Source organism: Austrofundulus limnaeus, unplaced genomic scaffold (assembly GCF_001266775.1).
Source record: "Austrofundulus limnaeus strain Quisiro unplaced genomic scaffold, Austrofundulus_limnaeus-1.0 Scaffold88, whole genome shotgun sequence".
Taxonomy (NCBI): Eukaryota; Metazoa; Chordata; class Actinopteri; order Cyprinodontiformes; family Rivulidae; genus Austrofundulus; species Austrofundulus limnaeus.
The window spans coordinates 1,359,873-1,380,727 of record NW_013952490.1 but is presented as its reverse complement, the minus strand read 5'-3'; the positions used below and the strand labels follow the sequence as shown (position 1 = coordinate 1,380,727).

Below are 20,855 nucleotides of genomic sequence, written 5' to 3'. Positions count from 1 at the left end.
AGTGCGAAGTTATTCTACAAAGATCACACCATACACACACACACACACACACACACACACACACACACACACACACACACACACACACACACACACACACACACACGCAGATATCATCATGTTGTGTGAGCGTGCAAACCAATATGCTTCTCTTTTAAGATCACTTATTTCCTGTGCTGTGGCTTCAAGCCTTTAATTCTGTTTTCAGTAGCCTCTGACTTCTCCTTTTCTGTGTGATGAAGAAATATTCGTGATAACACCGTTTCACAACTCGCAATCAAAAGATGAATTTGCAACAGGCTCACAACCAGATGTGCCAAAACGATAATTGATAATCTGTTGATTGTGGAGCTGAGTTATTTCAGATGAAGTAAAAATAAACTTTAATGTGATGTGACTTACTTGATTCAAACAATATAAAGTGATCTCACACACTCACACATACACCCATGTATTTAAACATAAAAAGATCTTTTAAAAGTGTAAAATGTTGGCAGTTTTTATACTAATAACAGAACTGTTTGTACAGGATTTAACAACATTTCTAAAAGAAATTGTACAGTTGTGTTTGTGAGTGATAAAAGTTTTTTCTCACCCATTTTCAGAAGTTGTCCTCCAGTCTTTGGCTTCTCTGTGTTCTGGTTCAACAATTCATGCGACACCCTCCTCAACTTCACACCACGAAAAAGGAAGATGTCTCCGCAGGACAGTTTCATTGGTTGACTGATAGCATGACTGCAAATGAGGCTGGGAAACTCTGAGCCTTTTTTTTTTATCTCGATTCTGACAATATTTATTCACAGCCTTTGATCCTCAACTGTGCTAAAAATTTTAAAGTCATAATGAATTTTCCATTAGAAAAATGTTATTTTTCTAATGGAAAAATGTATATTTTATGTACATTTTGACAAAGGAACTTCTTCTCATTGCAGATTTTGTACAACGAGCCAATAGTTGTGTAACTGATTTAACATTCACACTACTGTTTACATGCCTTTTATTTTTCTGAAAATGCTCAGCTCCTTCAAGAGATTTAGATCTTTAATTTTTGTAACTTTGTTTTTCACAATACTTACATTTATTTACAATTATTTTACTCAGAAACATTTTTGAAAGTTCCTACAAAAATATTGTTCTCTTTAAGATGTTATTTAGCATATTTTTTTATTTTTAAATTTTTAAATACTTTTTACCTACTTTTTTGCTACTTTTAGATTAGCTACTTTTAACAACTTTTAACAACTTTTGCTACATTTTAGTAAGTTTTGTTTTTCTTTTAGATAGCCTTGACCTTTAACACAGATTTTGCAACTTTTAGTTTGCATTTTGCTACTTTTAGAGCTTTTGTTAGTTTTAGGTAACAACTAGGTAGTTAACCCTAACCCTCTAGCTTTTTGCTACTTTTAGCAAGTGGTTAGCTTTCAGCTACTGTATGCTAGCCTTTTACAATTTTTGTGATAATTTGCCTTTTGTGACTGTGATGGACTTGTGACCTATCCAGGATGTACCCTGCCCCGCAAACAGTGACTGCTGGATAAGGGCACCAGTGTGACCCTGAAAGGAAGAATCAAGTAAAGATTATATGGATGGATGGAATTTGCCTTTTTTGTCACCCTTTTACTACATTTATTTAGATTTTTGCTACTGTTTATTTTATTTATTTTTTCTTTTCAGCATCTTATTTATTTATTTATTTTAGCTACATTTGAAATATTTTAGCATTTAGCTTGAATTCTGGTTTATTGAATTCTAACAATAATCCAGTTTCAGGTTCTTCAACACATTTCAGTAGTCATTCAGCACTCTACCTACGCAGCGCGTTTCATGAAATATTCTCAGTTGATTGCATCATTTAAAAATAATAAAAGTAAATGACAACCAGTTCCCATTTGTCAACACTTGTTGCAATAAAAGTCAACAGCCAAAGAGAGGAATTAGTAACATCAGTAACAATCATAACTAAGAGAAATACCAGCCTCATCCTTTGTTTATAAAATGTAAACATTGTTCCTTTTTTTTATAGAACCCAGCTCATAAAAGCGTGGTCACCTACAACATGCAGACTGGGCTCAAATTCAGCAAAATTGCTGAATTTGAGGAAGTGAAAGCAGCGCTTAACCAATGTCCAAATAAAGGTTTAGAGACATCGAAAATGTCAGCGTTACATTTCCTGGATGTCTGCTATAACTATTTTTTTTAGACGTATATTCTTAATTTAAGGAAGCAAGACTTCAGCAGTTTCAGTCCACGTATATCAACTGTGTGACTTAGTACACATCTTTCTACACACAATATACTACACACATCTTACTACACACAATATACTAAGATAGCAAACACCCCTCAAAAAAAAGAAGAGAAGAAAAGTAAAAAAAGAAATTATACCTTTCCTTAAATATTCTTTTCATACCCCAGATGTAAAACAGAGACATTAAAAAGTGAAGTGAAAAGATTAATTTGTATTTACACATGTTTGATCTAAATGAGACACATTTTCTAACCTAAACGGCTTCAATGCAAACTGGAAAGGTCCGTCAGTGACTTCAGTGTAAAAGTGCAGAACTGAAGGCCGAGCTGACCTTCAATTCAGCTGAAGAAAGCCACAGCTCAGCCTGCAGGTGACTGAAGCTGCAGCCATTTAATTCCTCTGAGTTTAAGGAAGAAGGAAATTGCCACTTCTTAAAAAAAAAACAACAATAAATATAAGTTTTAAAAAGTCAATCCAACACAGAAGGGCCTTTTCTCCTCTCAGATAAACAGGTTAAAGATGGTCACATGTATTTACTGCTCATGAGTCAGAGGGAGTTGTCTTCAGAGTCTGAGCTCTTGGAAAATATGGGTTTAACCACTTTAGCTGTACTAAAAAAGTTTTACTTTTAGTTCTTTGCTCAAACTGAAAACTCAGCTGTTATTTCCCTCTGTTTTCTCTTTGTCTTGTCTGAGATTGAGAAGCAGCAGTTACACCTGACACGATCCACGTTTCCTCCGCATGTTTTTGATCTGTGTAAAACAGGGGATGTCCTGCTGCTCCATCTGCTGCGGATAGACAATGACATTTCAAAATGAAATGTCAAAATAACCAAATATCTACACACTGCCCAGATTTTAAAAGGGATTTTTTAAAATTTATTTGTTGGATAAGAACCACGTTTTTTCAGTTGCTTTAGAATAATGTCTAGTTACAATCAATAGTTCCTGTTCTCACAGATAAACTGGCACGTTGTATCATAAATCATTTAATTACATGTCTACACTACCTGATTATTATAGCATGGCATTGGTTGACCTGATGGATAGCCCCTCATCAGAGCTAAACAACCAGCAAAAATCTGAAGCTCCTGTATTTAATAGTTTTTTGAGCAATAACTAAATTGATTTTACTTATTTAACTGTGTGATTTTATTGTGTTTTTGTATTCAGTTTTTATTTTTATGTGTTCAGCACTTTGTTTCAGCAGTGGCTGATATTATAGCGCTTTATAAATAAAGTTTGATTGATTGATTGATTGATTGAATAACCATTTTTGTATGTCCAGATACCCCTTTTTCCAGATATATTGGGGGTCCGGGTGTGGTGGGGGCAGTGATTGGTGGGCTTGATGGATAGTCTTTCATAGAGCTAAAGAACAGAAGAAATCTGATGTTTCAATGTTGAACAGTTTCTGAGTTATAAGCATTTTTGCATGTCCAGACACCCCCTCTTTGAAAGGAGCCCCCTCCTCAAATATGGGGTCTATCATAAAACCGTTGGCTGGCGCAGTGTAGGTCAGACTCGTCTACAGTCCTGCCAAATTTCATGTTGATCGTTGCAGCCATTTTTGTGCTACGGTTGACCAAAAATCTCCGGAGAAAAAAAAAAACAAAATGATTCCCGCTTACGCTTCGTGTGCGGGGGTCTTTTTTTTCTCAGTGATTTTTGGTCAACTGTAGCACAAAAACGCCTGCACTGATCAACATGACATTAGGCAGGACTGTAGATGAGTCCAACCTACACTGCACCAGCCAACGGTTTTACGATAGACCCCATATTTGAGGAGGGGGCTCCATCCAAAGAGGGGGTGTCAGGACATGCAAAAATGCTTATAACTCAGAAACTGATCAACATAGAAACATCAGATTTCTTTTGTTGTTTAGCTCTGATGAAGCTCTATCCATCAGGCCCACCAATCAGTGCCCCCCACCCCCTCGGACCCCTATTTTTTTCTGAAAAAGGGGTACCTGGACATTCAAAAATGGTTATWGCTCAAAAACTATTAAACATAGGAGCTTCAGATTTTCDTTGGYTGTTTAGCTCTGATGAGGGGCTATCCATCAGGTCAACCAATGCCCCCCCCCCCAAAAAATAATAATAAAAAGACCCCCACCCAAACCACTACAATTTTGGGATGCACCCAGTAGCATGACATTTATTAGGAATAAAGATTTCTGAGTTCTGGTGCATTTGTGCGTGCGCGGGTCATTAATCTAGTTTATCTGATGGGCAATGCGCTGTCTGCACTATAATTTCTTGTAATTGTGTCAGTGTTTTTGCAGAACTCTTGTGAGAATTTCTCTCTGTTCTGCAGCCAATTTGGAGCAGATGAGTAAAAACACAAGTTGTATGGTTGAGAAAACCCCCCAGCGATTCATTTGAGACTTTCACTGACACAAACATGTGAGGTTAGGGCCCGGGCCCGAAGGCAGCGCCATCTAAACCAGAACGTGTAGAGAGAATACTGATTCCAACACAGAAAAGATACGTTTTCTTTTTCCTAAAAAAAAAAGTGAGTCACCTTCTTGAGAACAATCCACCAGTGTAAAACAGAAGATTCCAGTTGTGGCTAACGCTGTCATGAGTTTGTCTAGAATAAGAAACTTGTTATTGTAGATAGAAACTAAGCTTCAGGCATGTATTTGTTAAGAGTCTGAAGCAGTAGGAGTTGATATTTTTGTCTTTTTAGGTTCTAGATTGTGTAGGAGTGAGGCTGTAGAGTAATTATTTAAAAGTAGGGCAGGGCTGTGAAATGTCAGCTGTTGAATTTATAACTTAATTACATAAATAAACTGAACAGGAAACATGAAAATGGAACAAGTTTGGATTGGACTTTTCTTTTTTTGTTACCATTTTTGTGCACTTTTGCATGGGCCCATTCCATTACCCGACCAATATGACAGAGATGTAATAAAAGGGGTAAAATCTGATTTTTGTGTGAAAATGAAACCTATGCATTTCGAGGTGAATTCCCCGTCACCTCATTCCAGGAAACGGGCCGTAGAGCAAAGTGTATACATCTGAGTTCCTGTTAACCTCTGAAAATCCCTTCAGCTTTTCTGTTTTTCAAGTGTTCGCCGTTGATCTGGGTTTGAAAGAAAAAAACTTCTGTGGCGACAGTTTGCTGATTTCTTTTATTTAGAAGAACTTCTGCCGTTACAATAGACTGTGGAAAAAAACAACAACAATGAATACAATGCCCTCTTTCTCTGCGCGATCAGCTAACTTAGAGGCTTCAGAGACAAAAATGAAAAAAAAAAAAAAATACAAAAAACAAAGCATTTTGTTGCATGATGGAAGCAGTGCATAAAGTCTGCAGTCAATCCTGTTCAAATGTGTCATTAAAATGCCAACAATCATCAGCAGGAGTATCAGATTCACAACCCGTCGTTATAATGCACAGTAAAATCACGTCTTAGCATCAGAGAACAGCTACTGCAGGCAAAAATCAACAGACTCAAATCAAATGCTGACTTGTGTGTTCTTCTCAGCCCATCCCTGAAAAGTTACAGCTGCTGACATTTTGTGGTTCAAATGAGGAAGGACTTGAAATGAAAACTTTTATTTACTCACAGTTGGGGGTGAAAAAAGGGAACTTGGCCATTTTATGGATTGCCCTACTGAATTCAAAAGGCCAGAACAAAGCAAATATCCGTCTGTTTAAATATTCACGTCAGATCAGCACACATTTGAAAATTCACACAGGATATGAGTTCAGTCACATATATTTATATATATAAAAGATAATTCAGTCTGCCGGTAAAGAAAGGCAAAAGATCAGGCTATAGCTGGTACCCTAATCTTTCTTTTCTTCCTGAAATGAACAGGATCAAATGCTACACGTAACAACTAAAATATAGCTGAAACAGAACTGAAGCCACTTTGTAAGGAATGTGAATTAGAAGTGCCAATAATGCTCACAACTGAAATTCAAACTGATGTTTTACTGCATCACGTTTACAGACAAGACGACTGTTTTGGCCAGGGAGAGGACTGGGGGTGGGTGGGATCGGATCACAAATCCTTAAACTATGCCATAAACTGCTGAACATTAATCTATATTTTAATTAAACTGGTTCCTCAAAATGAAGAAGGGATTTCCAAAGTTTCTGGCCCACAGTTACCATGTTTGTTGGTCCATGAGGTGGAGGAGGCTCATTTGCTCCTTTTCAGCCTGATCACTTGAGGACTGACTTCACTCTTTGTCATTTTACTGCAGAGGTCCCCTGGGACCGACACGGTCATGATCTGGAGGGGGAGGGGTTAGATGAGCTCTACGTAATTAGCGGGGAACATCCCAAAATGACCGTCTGGACCGTATCCTCGCCACCAGCCCTCGTCTATCATTTCGATTCCGGTGATGATTTCGTCTGGATCGAAAGAGATCTCTGTGTCGTCGGCTGAGAGAGAAGAGAAGCAGGGCGGTAAAAATGGTGAGAAAAGTTCGACTGTGGTTATAGAAAGCAGCACAGTTTAAAAAACCAGCATCTGTGGCAGCACGTGGACAATTTGTGCAGGTTCTGGAGTAAAAGACAGCATTTTATATAACAGAGGCTTTACTTATTTCAGCAAGACAAAAACTAAATAGATTACATGCACAACAGCAGAATAACTTGGAAGCACAAGAATCCAGGTACTAAACTGACCCGCCTGTAGAAACCCTGCAAAACAAGTCAGAGCGGGAAAAGATTTTGCTCTCAAAATATTTTTGATGTGTAATTTTAAGGGGAACCTGTTAATAATAATAATAATAATCTCCCTTTTTGTTTTTTAGTAACCGAACTTCTAGGAAACAAGTTATTGACACCAAAAATGTATTTTCTAAATACAATACCCAAATTGATTTTGTAGTTTCCTGTAAGAATCATTAGAAATAGTGGGACTTGGGTGCTAAATAGAACTACAGTATTTATTTATACTGTTTTAGTCCTCTTTACAGCTCATCTGTATTACTGTATTATTACCATTTTCTGTGCCTCTCTGCTGCAGTGACACCGAAACTAAAAGTAAATACTGGTTTATACTTCACAAGATATAGAGAGCCTTTTAGGTGAGAACGTTTTACCTTTTTCTGCATAAAACAAATTACTGTGTGATTGATCAGAAGTATGTGGGTGTGTTTGTTTATGCTTAAAGCGCTCAGTCAGACTCTGTATTTTGCTTCAATTACTTGCTTCCAGAATATAAAGATAGTAAAATAGCCAAAAATGTTTTGCACGGAGAAATCTGTCGGCAGAAGCTGTGAAGCTTTAGCTGGGATAGATCTGTGGACAAATAACGACACATTGACTCTTTGGCTTCAAATTGAGTATACTGGGTCCTTTAGAACAAGGCAGCTGAACATGAGGCAGACAAAGAAAGGAAATGGATGAAGCACACCCACAGATAAACTCAACAGATGTCACATTATTAACATTCTGACCAGAGACCTGGACTGCATAAGACAACCATCCATTTTAACCCTTATTTCCTGTCTCCCTCTTGTTCACTGTCTAATATTAGGGCTCGGCGGTATGACCTCAAATTCATATCATGGTATAAATTGAGCCCCTTCACGGTAACAGTATCTATCACGGTAGAAAATTATCATAAAAAGTAAAGACAATGTAATTTTTAGAGCTTTTTTTTTGCAGAAAACTGTAATCTTAATTAAACCCAACACTTTTGCTTTAATATCAGCCTGCCAAACACTGAGCTTCTGCCTGCTATCAGCTGCTGCTCTGCTGCGCGCTCATCTTCATCAGAGCAGAAGCTGACTTTACATTAGCTAAATGGATTTATGGCTTAACGAACGTCCATGTCTTTGTTTTGTTTTTTTTTAAATAATCTCTGTGGGTAATGTCCTGATGCATCTCAGTAATCCAGGTAAAAAATCAAAAGGAAAAAAAACTGTATAGGTCYTCTGGACGGGTTCTTCTYTAATGAAACGTTTCGTCTCTCYTCCAAGAGACTTCTTCAGTCTGAGAGTTTCAGGCAAAATTCAGGCTTTTAAGCCCTGCCTCCATGTGACTGATACTCACATCACATGGCTATCGTTTACACTTAATTAACACCTATTGTAAACAGGGGGTGGAGTGATACTGCCAATGGCAGCGCTGTAGGAGGGGGACAACTGAAAACGGAGGCCTCCACCTCTGTTTAATGATGGACGGTCTTTCTTCACAAAAATGGCTTCTTTTACTCCTCTCTCAAACCAACGTTCCTCTCTATCAAGAATGAGAACATCCTCATCTCTGAAAGAGTGACCGCTGGCCTGTAAATGAGTGAAAACTGCAGAGTTCTGGCCATTAGACGTAGCTCGTCTGTGTTGGGACATTCTTTTGAACAGTGGCTGTTTTGTTTCCCCGATGCATAACTGGTCGCAGTCCTCCTGGCACTTAACAGCATATACAACATTGCTCTGTTTGTGCCGGGGCACCGGATCTTTGGGGTGAACCAGCCTTTGCCGTAATGTGTTTTGGGGTTTGAAAGCCACTAGGACATCATGTTTAGAAAATAAACGTCTCAGTTTCTCCRAAACACCCGCAACATACGGAATAACCACTGGTTTGGGTCTGGGTTTGGGGTCTTCATTTTCACCTGAAGGTTGCATGGAATCCTGTCTGTGTTTCCTGTCTGCTTTCAGGAAAGCCCAGTCAGGATAACCACACTGCTCCAGGGCCTGTCGTGTGTGTGATTTCTCTTTCTCCCTGGCTCCTGGGTTTGTAGGGACACTGTCTGCTCTGTGGTACAGAGTCCTGATCACTCCTAACTTGTGTTCCAGTGGGTGGTGGGAGTCAAAATGCAAATATTGGTCTGTGTGGATGGGCTTACGATATACGCCAGTTTCCAACTGTCCTCCATCCAAAACCGAGACATCGCAATCCAGGAACGCCAACCTGCCATTTTTTACATCCTCTCGTGTGAACTTAATATATTCATCCACAGAGTTGATGTGATCAGTGAAATGTTGGACTTCCTGGGCTTTAATTTTAACCCAGGTGTCGTCAACATATCTGAACCAATGGCTCGGTGGCACCCCTGAAAAGGACATCAAGGCTCTCTTTTCCATTTCCTCCATGTACAATGGAGGCTCTGTGGGTAACAATACATAAAAAAAATTTTCTCTGACAATTGGTTGTGAAAAACTACAGTTGTTAAAGCTTCGCTCTGCGTGATGTGCAGCAGGAGGTGATGAGACGAGAGGAGAGGGAGGAAATGATCCCGCGACACGACGTAACTTCTCTACAGCGGGAGGAGGAAATTTTGAGGATTTATCCTCTCTATACGTGTTTTAAAAACACTAGAATTTCTTCATTTTATTTCGAACTCTTCCTGCTCAGTTGTCTCTGCACTCGCAACCCTGCTGACACAGGTCCAATGACGTAATGACGATATGATGGTAGAAGGTAAATTTCTACCATAGGACAACTTCATACCGTTTCTACCGTCTACCGCATATACCGTGCAGCCCTATCTAATATTAGACAAAAATGCTCCTAACACTAACAAGAAAATATGTTTCTATCAAGTTATTATGGTTTCCTTTAGCTAAAACCCTCAGACACAGAGTTATCACAAGTGATAAAGAAATAAAAGCAAGATACGCTGGGCTAATGGTCAGAGCTGAGGGACTTTAAACAAAACCTTTTATTTTGTGAAAATGTCACAATCTTAAGTTTACGGAGGTTTGTTTTTTAAGCTTAAGAGTTGTTTGGTGACAACTATAATAGTTCATAAATCTTAAAATGTCACCACACACACTCTCCTAAAAATAAACCAGACTCACCAGCCTGATAGTCATACAGTGCTCTGGCACAGATGCCTCTGTCTGAGGTTTCCTCCACAGTCGTTTCATAGATGTTAGTCTCCTCCACCTGTGACAGAAATGATGGTACCTTGACTTTCAGGTTTGGACATATGGTGGAAGAAAAGTGAGCTGCTAAAAGAGAAGTAAAAACCCCACCGGAGCAGGTTCTTCATGAGCTGGCTCTTGAACATACGAGTTGGCAGCTGGAGTCTCCTCTGAAAAAAAAAAATATTAAAAAAAAAACAAAAAAAAAAACATGAGCACAACTGTATGACTAAAGTTGCCAGCAGGTGGCAGCAAAAGCAGAAGGAAGAACTCAAGACAGCATTTTTACATTAAACCAGATGACAGGGCTGGGCAACTGATAAATGAACACGTAAGATGATGATGTATGAGATTACCCCCACCTTTAAACGTCTCCTGGGGAGGCGCCTCCTGCTCCTCATACTCACACCTGGACTGGCCATCATCCACATCAGGCTCTTATTACCCAAAACACAAGCACAGACATGCATGTACACCGTGCAACACACGAGTCCAAACAGGCAGAACACCACCACCAGTCTGAGGCAGAAGGCTGTTCTTAGTGTGTTCAAGATGAATGAGGAGGAAAGCTCAAAAACAATAAAAGGAAACATGATGGAAGCGTGACTAACAAGCATTAAAGAAACTACGGACAAGATGACACAGATGCACGAGGTGGACAAATGAAACACTGAGCTTTGATAAAATGTGAGTCTGACACCAAATAGTTTTATAAAACCCAGAACACACCACCAACACGGAGGACTGAGTGTCAAAACAGCTGCCTCTAGTTTCTGTTCCAACCAGCTACACTTCAACTTTATCCTCTTAAGTTCATTTCCACCTCTCATGCAGACAAACATCACTTTATTTACCCTCGTGGACGTTCTAGCTTCTAAAAAGGAGCTCACACCAGTTTTTAAACCATCATAGTTTCGTCCTAGAAGTGTTTTGTAAAATCAACTATGTAACTAGCTATGTTTTTTTTTATTATTTCAATCAAAAGAGCAATAGGTCAGATTTTTTCAAGTGGAGTTCTTTGGATAAGTCATGCAAAAATATTTTTACCTGTTATAGGCACCAGAAGCTGCATGACGCTTAAATAAAATCAATCAAATCAAAATCAAATATGGAGTTTATATATTTCAGTATTTATAAATTCACGTCTAGTCCAAAACCGAAGTAGATCACACTCAAACATTTCATATTTTATGGACCATTACCCTGCTGTCCATTTCATGCTACTTGGTTATTTGCACAGAATTCTGGTGCAGCCTGGGATGCTGTGGCTTTAACTAACATGACATTTCAGCCACAAGCCAGGTCATGTTTGTAAATGAGAAGTGATTCTCAAACTGTTTGCCTGAACAAATAAAGGTTAAATAAATAAAACAATAACTCTTTAACATTAGACTGACAGCCGAGTAATGTTTTATCCTTCATGGTAAGATAATTGCTCATAACCTTTCCTCAGAACCCCACTTCAAAAATAATCCAAACTATCCCTGAATCCATCATCAATAAAATAGAAGTCTGGTAATGTTTTATCAAGTGTCAGTGTCTGAATGTCCACACAGCACTCTAAACTAATACAAGAATAGACATTTTGGGAGAATATGTTAGCATCATAATGTATAAACATTTATATGAAGTTGCAGTGGTGGGCACAGTTCCCCTAAAGCACTAAAGCACTAATAGGGGAACTAATTTCCTGATTAGTGCTTTAGGGCTTTTGCTATTTTTTAAAAACATTAGTGGATTAGCACTTGCTAAATTTAAAAGCACTAACTGAGGTCTTTAAATGTTATTGATCAACATTATTGTTCACAGGTGAGGGTGAAAGCTGTCACACATTTTGTTCATATGTGTGTCACTTATCTACAAGGTCACACGTATCAAACTTAAGGCCCGAGGGCCAAATGTGACCTACAGGTGATTTGACCCGCCAAGGACACTAAGTGACAATATTCTGCACACAGTAAATATTGTCTCATGTTAACTGAAGAACGTTTCATGTGTCAACTGAATTATTTTAGTGCTTTAGAATTAGCTTTTGCTAAAATTTTCAGTGCATTAGTGCTTTACAATTAGGGGACCTAAATATTTGAGTTAGTGCTTTAGGGTTAGGGGACCTAAATATTTGAGTTAGTGCTTCAGAATTAGGGGACCTAAATATTTGAGTTAGTGCTTTAGGGTTAGTGCAACTAATATTTAGATTAGTGCTGCCCTCCACTGTGAAGTTGTTTCAGTTGGAATAAATGAAGGTACTGGAAACAAAAAATATTTGTGCTGCTTTCCAAATATATCAGTGATCAATAAAATTTATTTAAGTAATAAGAGCAAAAACTAGATAGGATCCATAAAAAAAAAAAACTAGATAGGATTACAAAAAACTTTATGGTTAAAGTTGACACAAAATCGTTATCTGTGTGGTCTGGTGTTTCGTCGACACTCCTCATCCTTCTTGTACTCTAGGGACCACTTTACAGTGAGTGTGTTCTTGGCTTAAGTGTTGTGCAAACATTTCGTGTGTGTGTGTGTGTGTGTTACGCTCACACCTGTGGTGCGGACAGGAGAGGCAGAGCCTGCTGATACAGGAGGAGAAGCAGCTCGGCGCTGAGGGGAGCTGGCTCGCTCCGATTCGTTCGCTTGCTTAGACAGAAAGGGGCTGTGCAGACGCCCTGAGCAGACAGACACATCGACCACAAAGCATGCAAACAAATGGATGAGAGAGACGACAAAGAGCAGACAGAATGAACAGACAGGGGTGTGAAGACAGATTTAGATGCCATTATGAAATAAAACTAGACAGTCTGGATGGAAGGTTTCTAATCTGAGAAAAGGCAAGCCCAGTTTGGATGGAAGACTCTGATAAAAGCTAAGAAACGTTTGCAGCTATGCGTGAAAGGCTGTTGTGAGCTGGTACAGCAAGACGGGATTGTTTATGTTGGGAGGATACCTGGCTGAGGGCTGATAGGGGCAGCAGAGTCAGTGGCTGGCATTCCCTGCTCCCTCTGTTTGAACATCTCCCTGGGGTTCATGGCACGCTGAGAGATGAGAGACGCCGCCTCCTAGAAAAGACAAATCACAAATACAACAACTCTAAAAGTCAACACAACGATTAACGTAGCCGTGATTGATACTGATAGAAAAGATTTAGTGTGTTACTGAATGATGTCATGAATGACAGAGACTGGAAAACAGGTGTGATTTTGAAAAGCTCAAAACTGAGCAGTGAATCACTAATCTTAGGAAGAGAGAAGAAACTCAGTGAGGTGGTAGAGATTAGGGGACTCACATTGGCCTTTTCCACAGACTCCCCTCTCCTGACTGCTTTCCTCTGGGTTTCCTGGTTCTCCTCCTCCTCCTGATGATGCTCATGTTAATGTTGGCTCTGCTGACATTTGCTCACTTCCTGACTAAAATGCTTACAAGATGTTTGCTCTATCTTTTTTTTCAGTAATCAACATAATTTGACAGAAGTAAATGCCACATCAGTCAGCATCTGTTCTTCATGTCTCTGTCAGCTGGCTTCACAGCTGGAAGTCATTTCCTCAAAGTGCCTCTTCATGAGTAATCTTATAGAGATGCTCACCCAGCGTTGTTTTTCCTGCTCTTTACTTTCAGCTTCTAGCTTCTGCTGGTACTTCCTAAGAAATGCAGAAAAAGCCACATGAGTTATTTAATGGCCGTTATAACAAACCAGACTGTGCTTTTTCCCCCCACTACAGCTTACTTCTGCTGTTCGATTTGAGAAGCTCTCTCCTTGTCTCGTTTCTCCCTCAGCGCCGCCTCCTTGGCCTCTCTGTCTTTCCTCTCCTTCTCCAGATGCTGGCGCTCCTCATCGGCTTTGCGTCGCTCCTCCAGCCGGCGTTTCTCCTCTTCTTTCTAAAAGCAGAACGAGGAGGTAAGGTGAGCGCTGCTCTGATTTTAGGCATCGTTAAAAAGCCTGATGGCACATCGAATGGACAAAAGCACCACTCTGAGTATCTGTGGCAAATATGAACACAGATTAAACCGACTGAGGAGAAACTTTGACTCCTTTTAAAAATATTTATTGACTTCAGTTGTGTTTTCAATGTTCCAGTCTTGATTTACACTCACCGGCCACTTTATTAGGTACACCACGCTAGTAACGGGTTGGACCCCCTTTTGCCTTCAGAACTGCCTCAVTTCTTCGTGACATAGATTCAACAAGGTGCTGGAAGCATTCCTCAGAGATTTTGGTCCATATTGACATGATGGCATCACACAGTTGCCGCAGATTTGTCGGCTGCACATCCATGATGTGATTCTCCCGTTCCACCACATCCCAAAGATGCTCTATTGGATTGAGATCTGGTGACTGTGGAGGCCATTTGAGTACAGTGAACTCATTGTCATGTTCAAGAAACCAGTCTGAGATGATTCCAGCTTTATGACATGGTGCATTATCCTGCTGAAAGTAGCCATCAGATGTTGGGTACATTGTGGTCATAAAGGGATGGACATGGTCAGCAACAATACTCAGGTAGGCTGTGGCGTTGCAACGATGCTCAATTGGTACCAAGGGGCCCAAAGAGTGCCAAGAAAAGATTCCCCACACCATGACATCACCACCACCAGCCTGAACCGTTGATACAAGGCAGGATGGATCCATGCTTTCATGTTGTTGACGCCAAATTCTGACCCTACCATCCGAATGTCGCAGCAGAAATCGAGACTCATCAGACCAGGCAACGTTTTTCCAATCTTCTCTTGTCCAATTTCGTTGAGCTTGTGCAAATTGTAGCCTCAGTTTCCTGTTCTTAGCTGAAAGGAGTGGCACCCGGTGTGGTCTTCTGCTGCTGAAGCCCATCTGCCTCAAAGTTCGACATGTTGTGTGTTCAGAGATGCTCTTCTGCCTACCTTGGTTGTAACGGGTGGTTATTTGAGTCACTGTTGCCTTTCTATCAGCTCGAACCAGTCGGCCCATTCTCCTCAGACCTCTGGCATCAACAAGACATTTCCGCCCACAGGACTGCCGCTCGCTGGATGTTTTTTCTTTTTCGGACCATTCTCTGTAAACCCTAGAGATGGTTGTGCGTGAAAATCCCAGTAGATCAGCAGTTTCTGAAATACTCAGACCAGCCCTTCTGGCACCAACAACCATGCCACATTCAAAGGCACTCAAATCACCTTTCTTCCCCATACTGATGCTCGGTTTGAACTGCAGGAGATTGTCTTGACCATGTCTACATGCCTAAATGCACTGAGTTGCCGCCATGTGATTGGCTGATTAGAAATTAAGTGTTAACGAGCAGTTGGACAGGTGTACCTAATAAAGTGGCCGGTGAGTGTATATGCACCTAATACAGATGTAAGTCATTTGAATGAATTAAACGTGTAGATACCAAGTGTTGCTCCAATATGCTCATTTTCTTACAGCCTTCACTAAGAAATAACAAACCATGGCCGTATTGAACAGGCCTTCCATACAGTGAGAAAAAAAGTCTTTTAAATGTTTTTTTAAATATACAATGGTGCTAAATTAACTACAATGTAATTATCTTCATACTTTCAAATTGTCTGCCATGTTCATAGAAATTAAATGTAAGCATCCAAACAACGCAAACTTACAGTCGTTTCAGAAAATGCAATAATATAATAAAGCTCAGAGCACATTCAGTTTACAGACTTTGCAACACAAACATGGGTCAGTGGAGAGAATGCAAACAGAATCAACAACTAAAGCTGTATTATGGTGCAGTATATATAAAAAGACAGAGAAAAATGTCTGGAGTTAAACTTAAAGTTTACTCATTGATAACCGATGCAAATTAATCCAAAACTTAAGTTTAATAGTGTCCAAATTTGACAAAAGGAAAAACTCAGGACGTATTTCAGGAGGATATAGTGGTTTTGTTGTTTCAGTGACTCAGTATCTCACAAAGACAATTTCAGACGGTTTGTATGGATGCTTCTCTGCATGCTGTTATCTGTGAAGTTAAGGTAGCGTACCTCTGCCTGTGCCCAGAAGTTGTCTTTATTGGTCTTCCTGATTTCCGACATAGCGTTGGTTTTCTGGTACACTGATCCCTGCAGAAAGAAAAGACTATTTATTATAAGAAAATACAGATAAATACAGTGATGTAGCCTCACCTGGCAGCTGAGCTACTGGAACACTGAAATACTTTTATTTTGAAAATGGCTGATGGATTTGAATTTCATTATAAATTGTATCTGGACTTTGCTAAAAATCTAATGAATGAAATCATGTCTTGTTTTATAAAGTTAAAGCTTTAAACTAAATAATAAGCAGAAATTTTAACAAAATTCAGTTCATTATAACAAGGGCAGCCTTTTGCACTTGTAAAAAATAAAATCATTTTTGATGTCTTTTTGTGACTTCAAGTTTCTAAAACACAAAAGACGTCCCTGCATGTCTAAGGAGCCTAGTTAAAGGCTTTTCCTCAGCGTTCGTTCTGTCACAGATAAGCATCGGGCTGTGCATACCACAGGCCCCTGAGGACCACTGTCCTGGAAGCGGCTGGAGGTTTCTTTGTGGAAGTTGTAGTTAGCTCCTGACGCTTTAGCCACCTTCTGCATGATCACGTCAGGTTCCACATCTTCGTCTGCTCTGGCATTAACTGTGACATGAGCCCCCTAAAACACACAAATAATACACAAAAGCTTTTAAAGTTTCGGATTAGCCTGTTAATTATCACCAGCGCATAAAGGTAACTGAAACAGAAGCAAGCAGACAATCTTAGCAATTCAAATTCAACCTCCATTTGATTCACAGTTATCCTTGGTACTTGAGGGTTTTATTGTAAATACTGTATTTTTTTGCAGAAATAGTGTGTTTTTAATGAAGATGTATGGCTAATCAAGCTGCTAACTTAGTTAAAACCTAATTGTTCTTCAAAGCCCACTCATTGTTACCTTCAGAAAATTGGCTATGGAGCTGACGTGATTTGCACATATTCCTTTCCTGGCATCATTGACTCCCTCTCCAGTCTAAAACAGAAACAAACAAAGAACAAAGAAAAGCTTAAAGGGCGGTCACCACAGAGGAGTTAATCAAATGCAGAATGGCTGACTGCAGCAACTAACCCAGTTAATGAGGACATATTTGGGCAGACCAGAGTTGGGATCCTGGACCCGGCAGAAAGCGTACATAACTTTTCCACTGTTGAGTTCTTCAACCAGCTCCTCAAGTCCTCCATCTGATTCATAAAACAAGTGGAAAAGTTAAACGGCAGCTGTGGTCTGTTGTGTAACTGCGGACTTTGCAAATGATGGGCTCAAAAAAGCAGAGGCAAGCAATTCTTTTGTGCCGGTTTTCTGGCGCTGCAGCCGTGTGTCGACAGCCACGGATTCCCACACACATTCGATAACATCATGTTGACACCTTAAACTTAATGACAACAATATACGCCGGTGTATTCACCTCCTGTTTCTGCCAGACGGATGTCATTACTGTTTCCCTCATAAGTGAACAAGGCCCTGTAAAAAACAACACATAAATGTGGTTAAAAGACAGCAGTTCTTGCTAAACAAGAGATGTTTTGTAAATTTATCCCAAGCATGTGTGACACCTAAACCCTGCTCACACTCAATTTTACAGAGGATAAAGTAGTATAAATATTGGTGTAATTTTAATCCTCTTTTTGAGAAGCCCTGTCCATAATTTTCACAGGCTGCTTTGCTCCTGTTCAAAATATTGACTAAATTTTTATTGCTATAAAAACATTAAAATAACTTTGGCTGCGCCAAACATATTTAAGACAAAAGAAAAAAAGTTGATCCTGGGAAGCTTTTCATCCATCCATCCATTTTCTGTACACGCTTCTTCCTTTTCAGGGTTGCGTGGGTCACTGGTGCCCATATCCAGCAGTCACAGTGCGAGGGGCGGGGTACACCCTGGACAGGTCGCAAGTCCATCACAGGGCCACACATAGAGACAAACGAGACAAACAACCATTCACTCTCTCACTCACACCTAGGGATTTTACACAATTTTGTTTTTCATGGGGGTGGGGGTCTTTGTACGGCATTCTTCACGTTTGCAAACACTCAACATTGTTAAAACATTATTTTTAGACTAAAAATGCTTTGCAAAATGAGAACTTGAAAAATAATGGACAACAGACATAGTTACAGCTTTGTCAGATCTAAGAGTTTGAAGGGGAACTCCTGCTAATTTAAGACTAAATTAATGATTTTTTTACCCAATATTTACTGACTAGTAGGGCTGGACATATATTGGCCAAAAAGAAATAATAATAATCACGATAAATTATTAGCTGAAAACAATTAACACGACAAATAGATGAAAATTACACTCTTTTTTAATTCAAAAATCTAATACCTAAAATTATACTTACAAATCAGTTGAACTAACGTCTTCATTTTACAAGGTTAAATTAGTAAGCTGTGAACTGAAACCCACTTTTTTTTTACCAATGTGGAGTAGCAGCAAATCTTTAATAACGCCATACGCCACAGGCTCACGTGTGCTCGATAGTGAGAGCGCACACAAATGCGTCATCATGTGGCACTAATGGCAGTAACAGCAAAGTAGCAAATATTAATTGCTGACAGTTTTTCCTGACGGTTAATTGCACAGTTTTGCCCAACCCTACTGACTGGTAAGACACAAACATCTGAATTCAACTTGTTCTTGTTTCTGCAAAACACCCTGAGATGGTTTTTAATGCAAACTAGCATCACATAAATAAAATTCAGCAGATTTGAGCTTTAAGTTTGTGTTAGAAATGAAAGACCTATGAGAATGTTTATTTTCACATCAGTTTTGATAACCTGCTTTGGGTCAGATCTGACAAAAACTATTAGCGACAATCACCTATTTTCCTGTCAGTGACATGTACATAAACCTTGTGCCTGACAGTGGATATCGATGTTTGTTGCAACACAGCATACATAGCCCCAGATTAAAATCCAGGTCTAAATGTAAGACAGGATGTGTGTGCAACATTCAGTCCACTGGAGCTTTGAAAATAAACTTACTTCCTACTTGTATGCAGAGAACAGCTCTCCTTAGCGGAAGTAAAAACTTGAAATTGTCAAAGCAAGATCACTTCTTTTATTTTCTGTCAGCACAGTTTAGGAAGAAACAACCTCCAACCGATGATGTTTCAGAGTTAGTAAAAGGAGCCTGAGAGGCCCATGAGGAAACATTTTCACAAGAAGTGAAGGCAAACCCAGAAGGACTACTCCCTAAGCGTGGCTCCTTTGGATTAATTACTTAATTAAGGTCACAATTAAACACTGAATCTCACACACATATATTTACAGTCTATGGTGACACTGCTGTAACAATAGGTTACTTAAAGAGGAAGTGTTTGAACTAACAGAAACATATTTAGTCATGTTTAACCTCTGATATCTCACCAGGAAGTGGTGTAGTGTTTTTCTCACTCCGTTATATCACTCAACAAAAACTATAAATACCTTTGAATCACATTTAGTTGTGAAGTTACGTGGTCAGTATGTAATTACCAGTCATGATGATACATTTGTATAACGTTAATACTGAATCGCGGCATAACATGGATAATGATTTTAAAAAAAGACACTCGAGACAAAAAACAAAACAAAAAAACAACTTGTCGCTCTTGTTTCTTAAACAAAGAAAGCCATAAATAGCTGTCAACGACAAACATTAATTTTACACTACGGGTTAAGGTTATACAGCCTATAAGGTTAAGTTTCTTTGACGACTGACTCAAAGCTAGCAAACATTAGCTAACCAGCCCTTTCTCACAGAGCTAACACAGGTCTAAAAATGTGAACACTTACCAGTTTGTGTTGGATTTTTCGTCTACTACTTCTTTATAGGCGGCTGTTAACGCAGAGCCATTTTTACTGAGGTTTACCGACATCGTTTTGTTGATCACAGCTAGCCAGCTAGCTATCTGGACTGCGCCCTTCCTACAGGAGGCGTGCCACTGATGCTACTTTTCAGCTGGGACGCTTGTGGCTACACGTCTCTGCCAAGGTAGCTTGCATTCTGTTTGGCGACACTCCGGAAGAGCGGGTATGTTTTCATTTTAATAAATGTTAACTTCAATAAAAAAACAATAGGCTCGTATGTTCTAATAATTATTGTAAGAACACCAGTGTATTACTCCAACAATTTGGTTGTATTTTAGTATTCCCGTTTACACCAAATATTTTAGTTGGCTTCGCACAAACGTCGTATACAAGTGAATATATCAAACGCACCTTAGAGTCAATCAGTGGCGCTCTAAAAACAGGCCCACGGGCATAAACTTTTTAAAGACCCCCACAGTTATTAAAACTGTTTAAAGTACAAAGTTGTCTTCTTTAATTATTTTTTGATCGTTTTTGTTTTTGCAGCAAATTTTACATCTGTGTTGAGTGAGTAACTCCAGCTAAAACATTTAGATTGACCTAGAGTTTAATGTGTCAAACTTTGGTCCTTGAGGGACAGCATGTTTTGTTTTTTTTTTGTTTCCCTGCTTAAACATACATAGTTTGCATGATTGGATGATTAACAGGCTTGTACAGAAATTAAAGAGGTAACTGAATAACTGAATCTAGTGTGTTGGAGAAAAGAAACAAGGAAAACATGCAGGATGGCGGCCCTCTCTCAAGAACCTGAGTTTGACAGCCCTGCTGTATGGCAAGCCGTTGGGGTCATAAATCGGGCGTGTTTTTACGTGCAAATCTGAACGCGCGGTGGCGTAAAAACACGCCCGATTTATGACCCCAACGGCTTGCCATACTGCTGCTGGTTTATTCAGTTATCACGCATTGCAGAAAGCTGAAAGGAACACATGATAAT

At 39.4% G+C, this 20,855-nt stretch overlaps 2 protein-coding genes across 6 annotated transcripts in view; both read right to left on the bottom strand.

Annotated features, from left to right (window-relative positions):
* The window catches only part of arid5a (AT-rich interactive domain 5A), an 11,658-nt gene extending 11,037 nt beyond the window's left edge, over nt 1-621 (bottom strand). Inside the window, exon 1 of the mRNA XM_014012097.1 lies at nt 596-621. Within this exon, the coding sequence (XP_013867551.1) occupies nt 596-599 (4 nt within the window). The 5' untranslated portion in view covers nt 600-621. The remainder of the gene's footprint in view (nt 1-595) is intronic.
* Nucleotides 622-5,365: 4,744 nt separating this feature from the next.
* Nucleotides 5,366-19,995, bottom strand: dbnlb (drebrin-like b). 5 transcript variants are annotated; one of them, XM_014012092.1, is made up of 15 exons: nt 19,847-19,995; nt 17,475-17,530; nt 17,138-17,250; nt 16,967-17,041; nt 16,538-16,687; nt 16,043-16,120; nt 13,800-13,951; nt 13,659-13,713; nt 13,362-13,430; nt 13,023-13,134; nt 12,622-12,744; nt 10,447-10,521; nt 10,196-10,254; nt 10,019-10,106; nt 5,366-6,650 (listed from the first exon to the last, which is right to left on the bottom strand). In XM_014012092.1, the coding sequence occupies exons 1-15, from the start codon at nt 19,927-19,929 to the stop codon at nt 6,514-6,516; spliced, it is 1,425 nt and encodes a 474-aa protein (XP_013867546.1). In that variant the 5' UTR covers nt 19,930-19,995; the 3' UTR covers nt 5,366-6,513. The 5 variants fall into 5 exon arrangements, with proteins under 5 accessions (XP_013867546.1, XP_013867548.1, XP_013867549.1 ...); XM_014012094.1 differs by lacking the exon at nt 10,447-10,521; XM_014012095.1 differs by lacking the exon at nt 12,622-12,744.
* Between the last annotated feature and the right edge of the window lie 860 nt (nt 19,996-20,855).

Bases quoted from the DNA above. Each gene is read 5' to 3' on its own strand.
- dbnlb (XM_014012092.1), bottom strand. From the start codon at position 19,929: ATGTCGGTAAACCTCAGTAAAAATGGCTCTGCGTTAACAGCCGCCTAT. The intron at 13,952-16,042 runs GTACGCTACCTT...TTCTGCTTTTAG, and splicing joins ACTTCTGGGCACAGGCAGAG to AAAGAAGAGGAGAAACGCCG. The intron at 10,255-10,446 runs GTGGGGGTAATC...TTTTTTTTTCAG, and splicing joins TCCCCAGGAGACGTTTAAAG to AGGAGACTCCAGCTGCCAAC.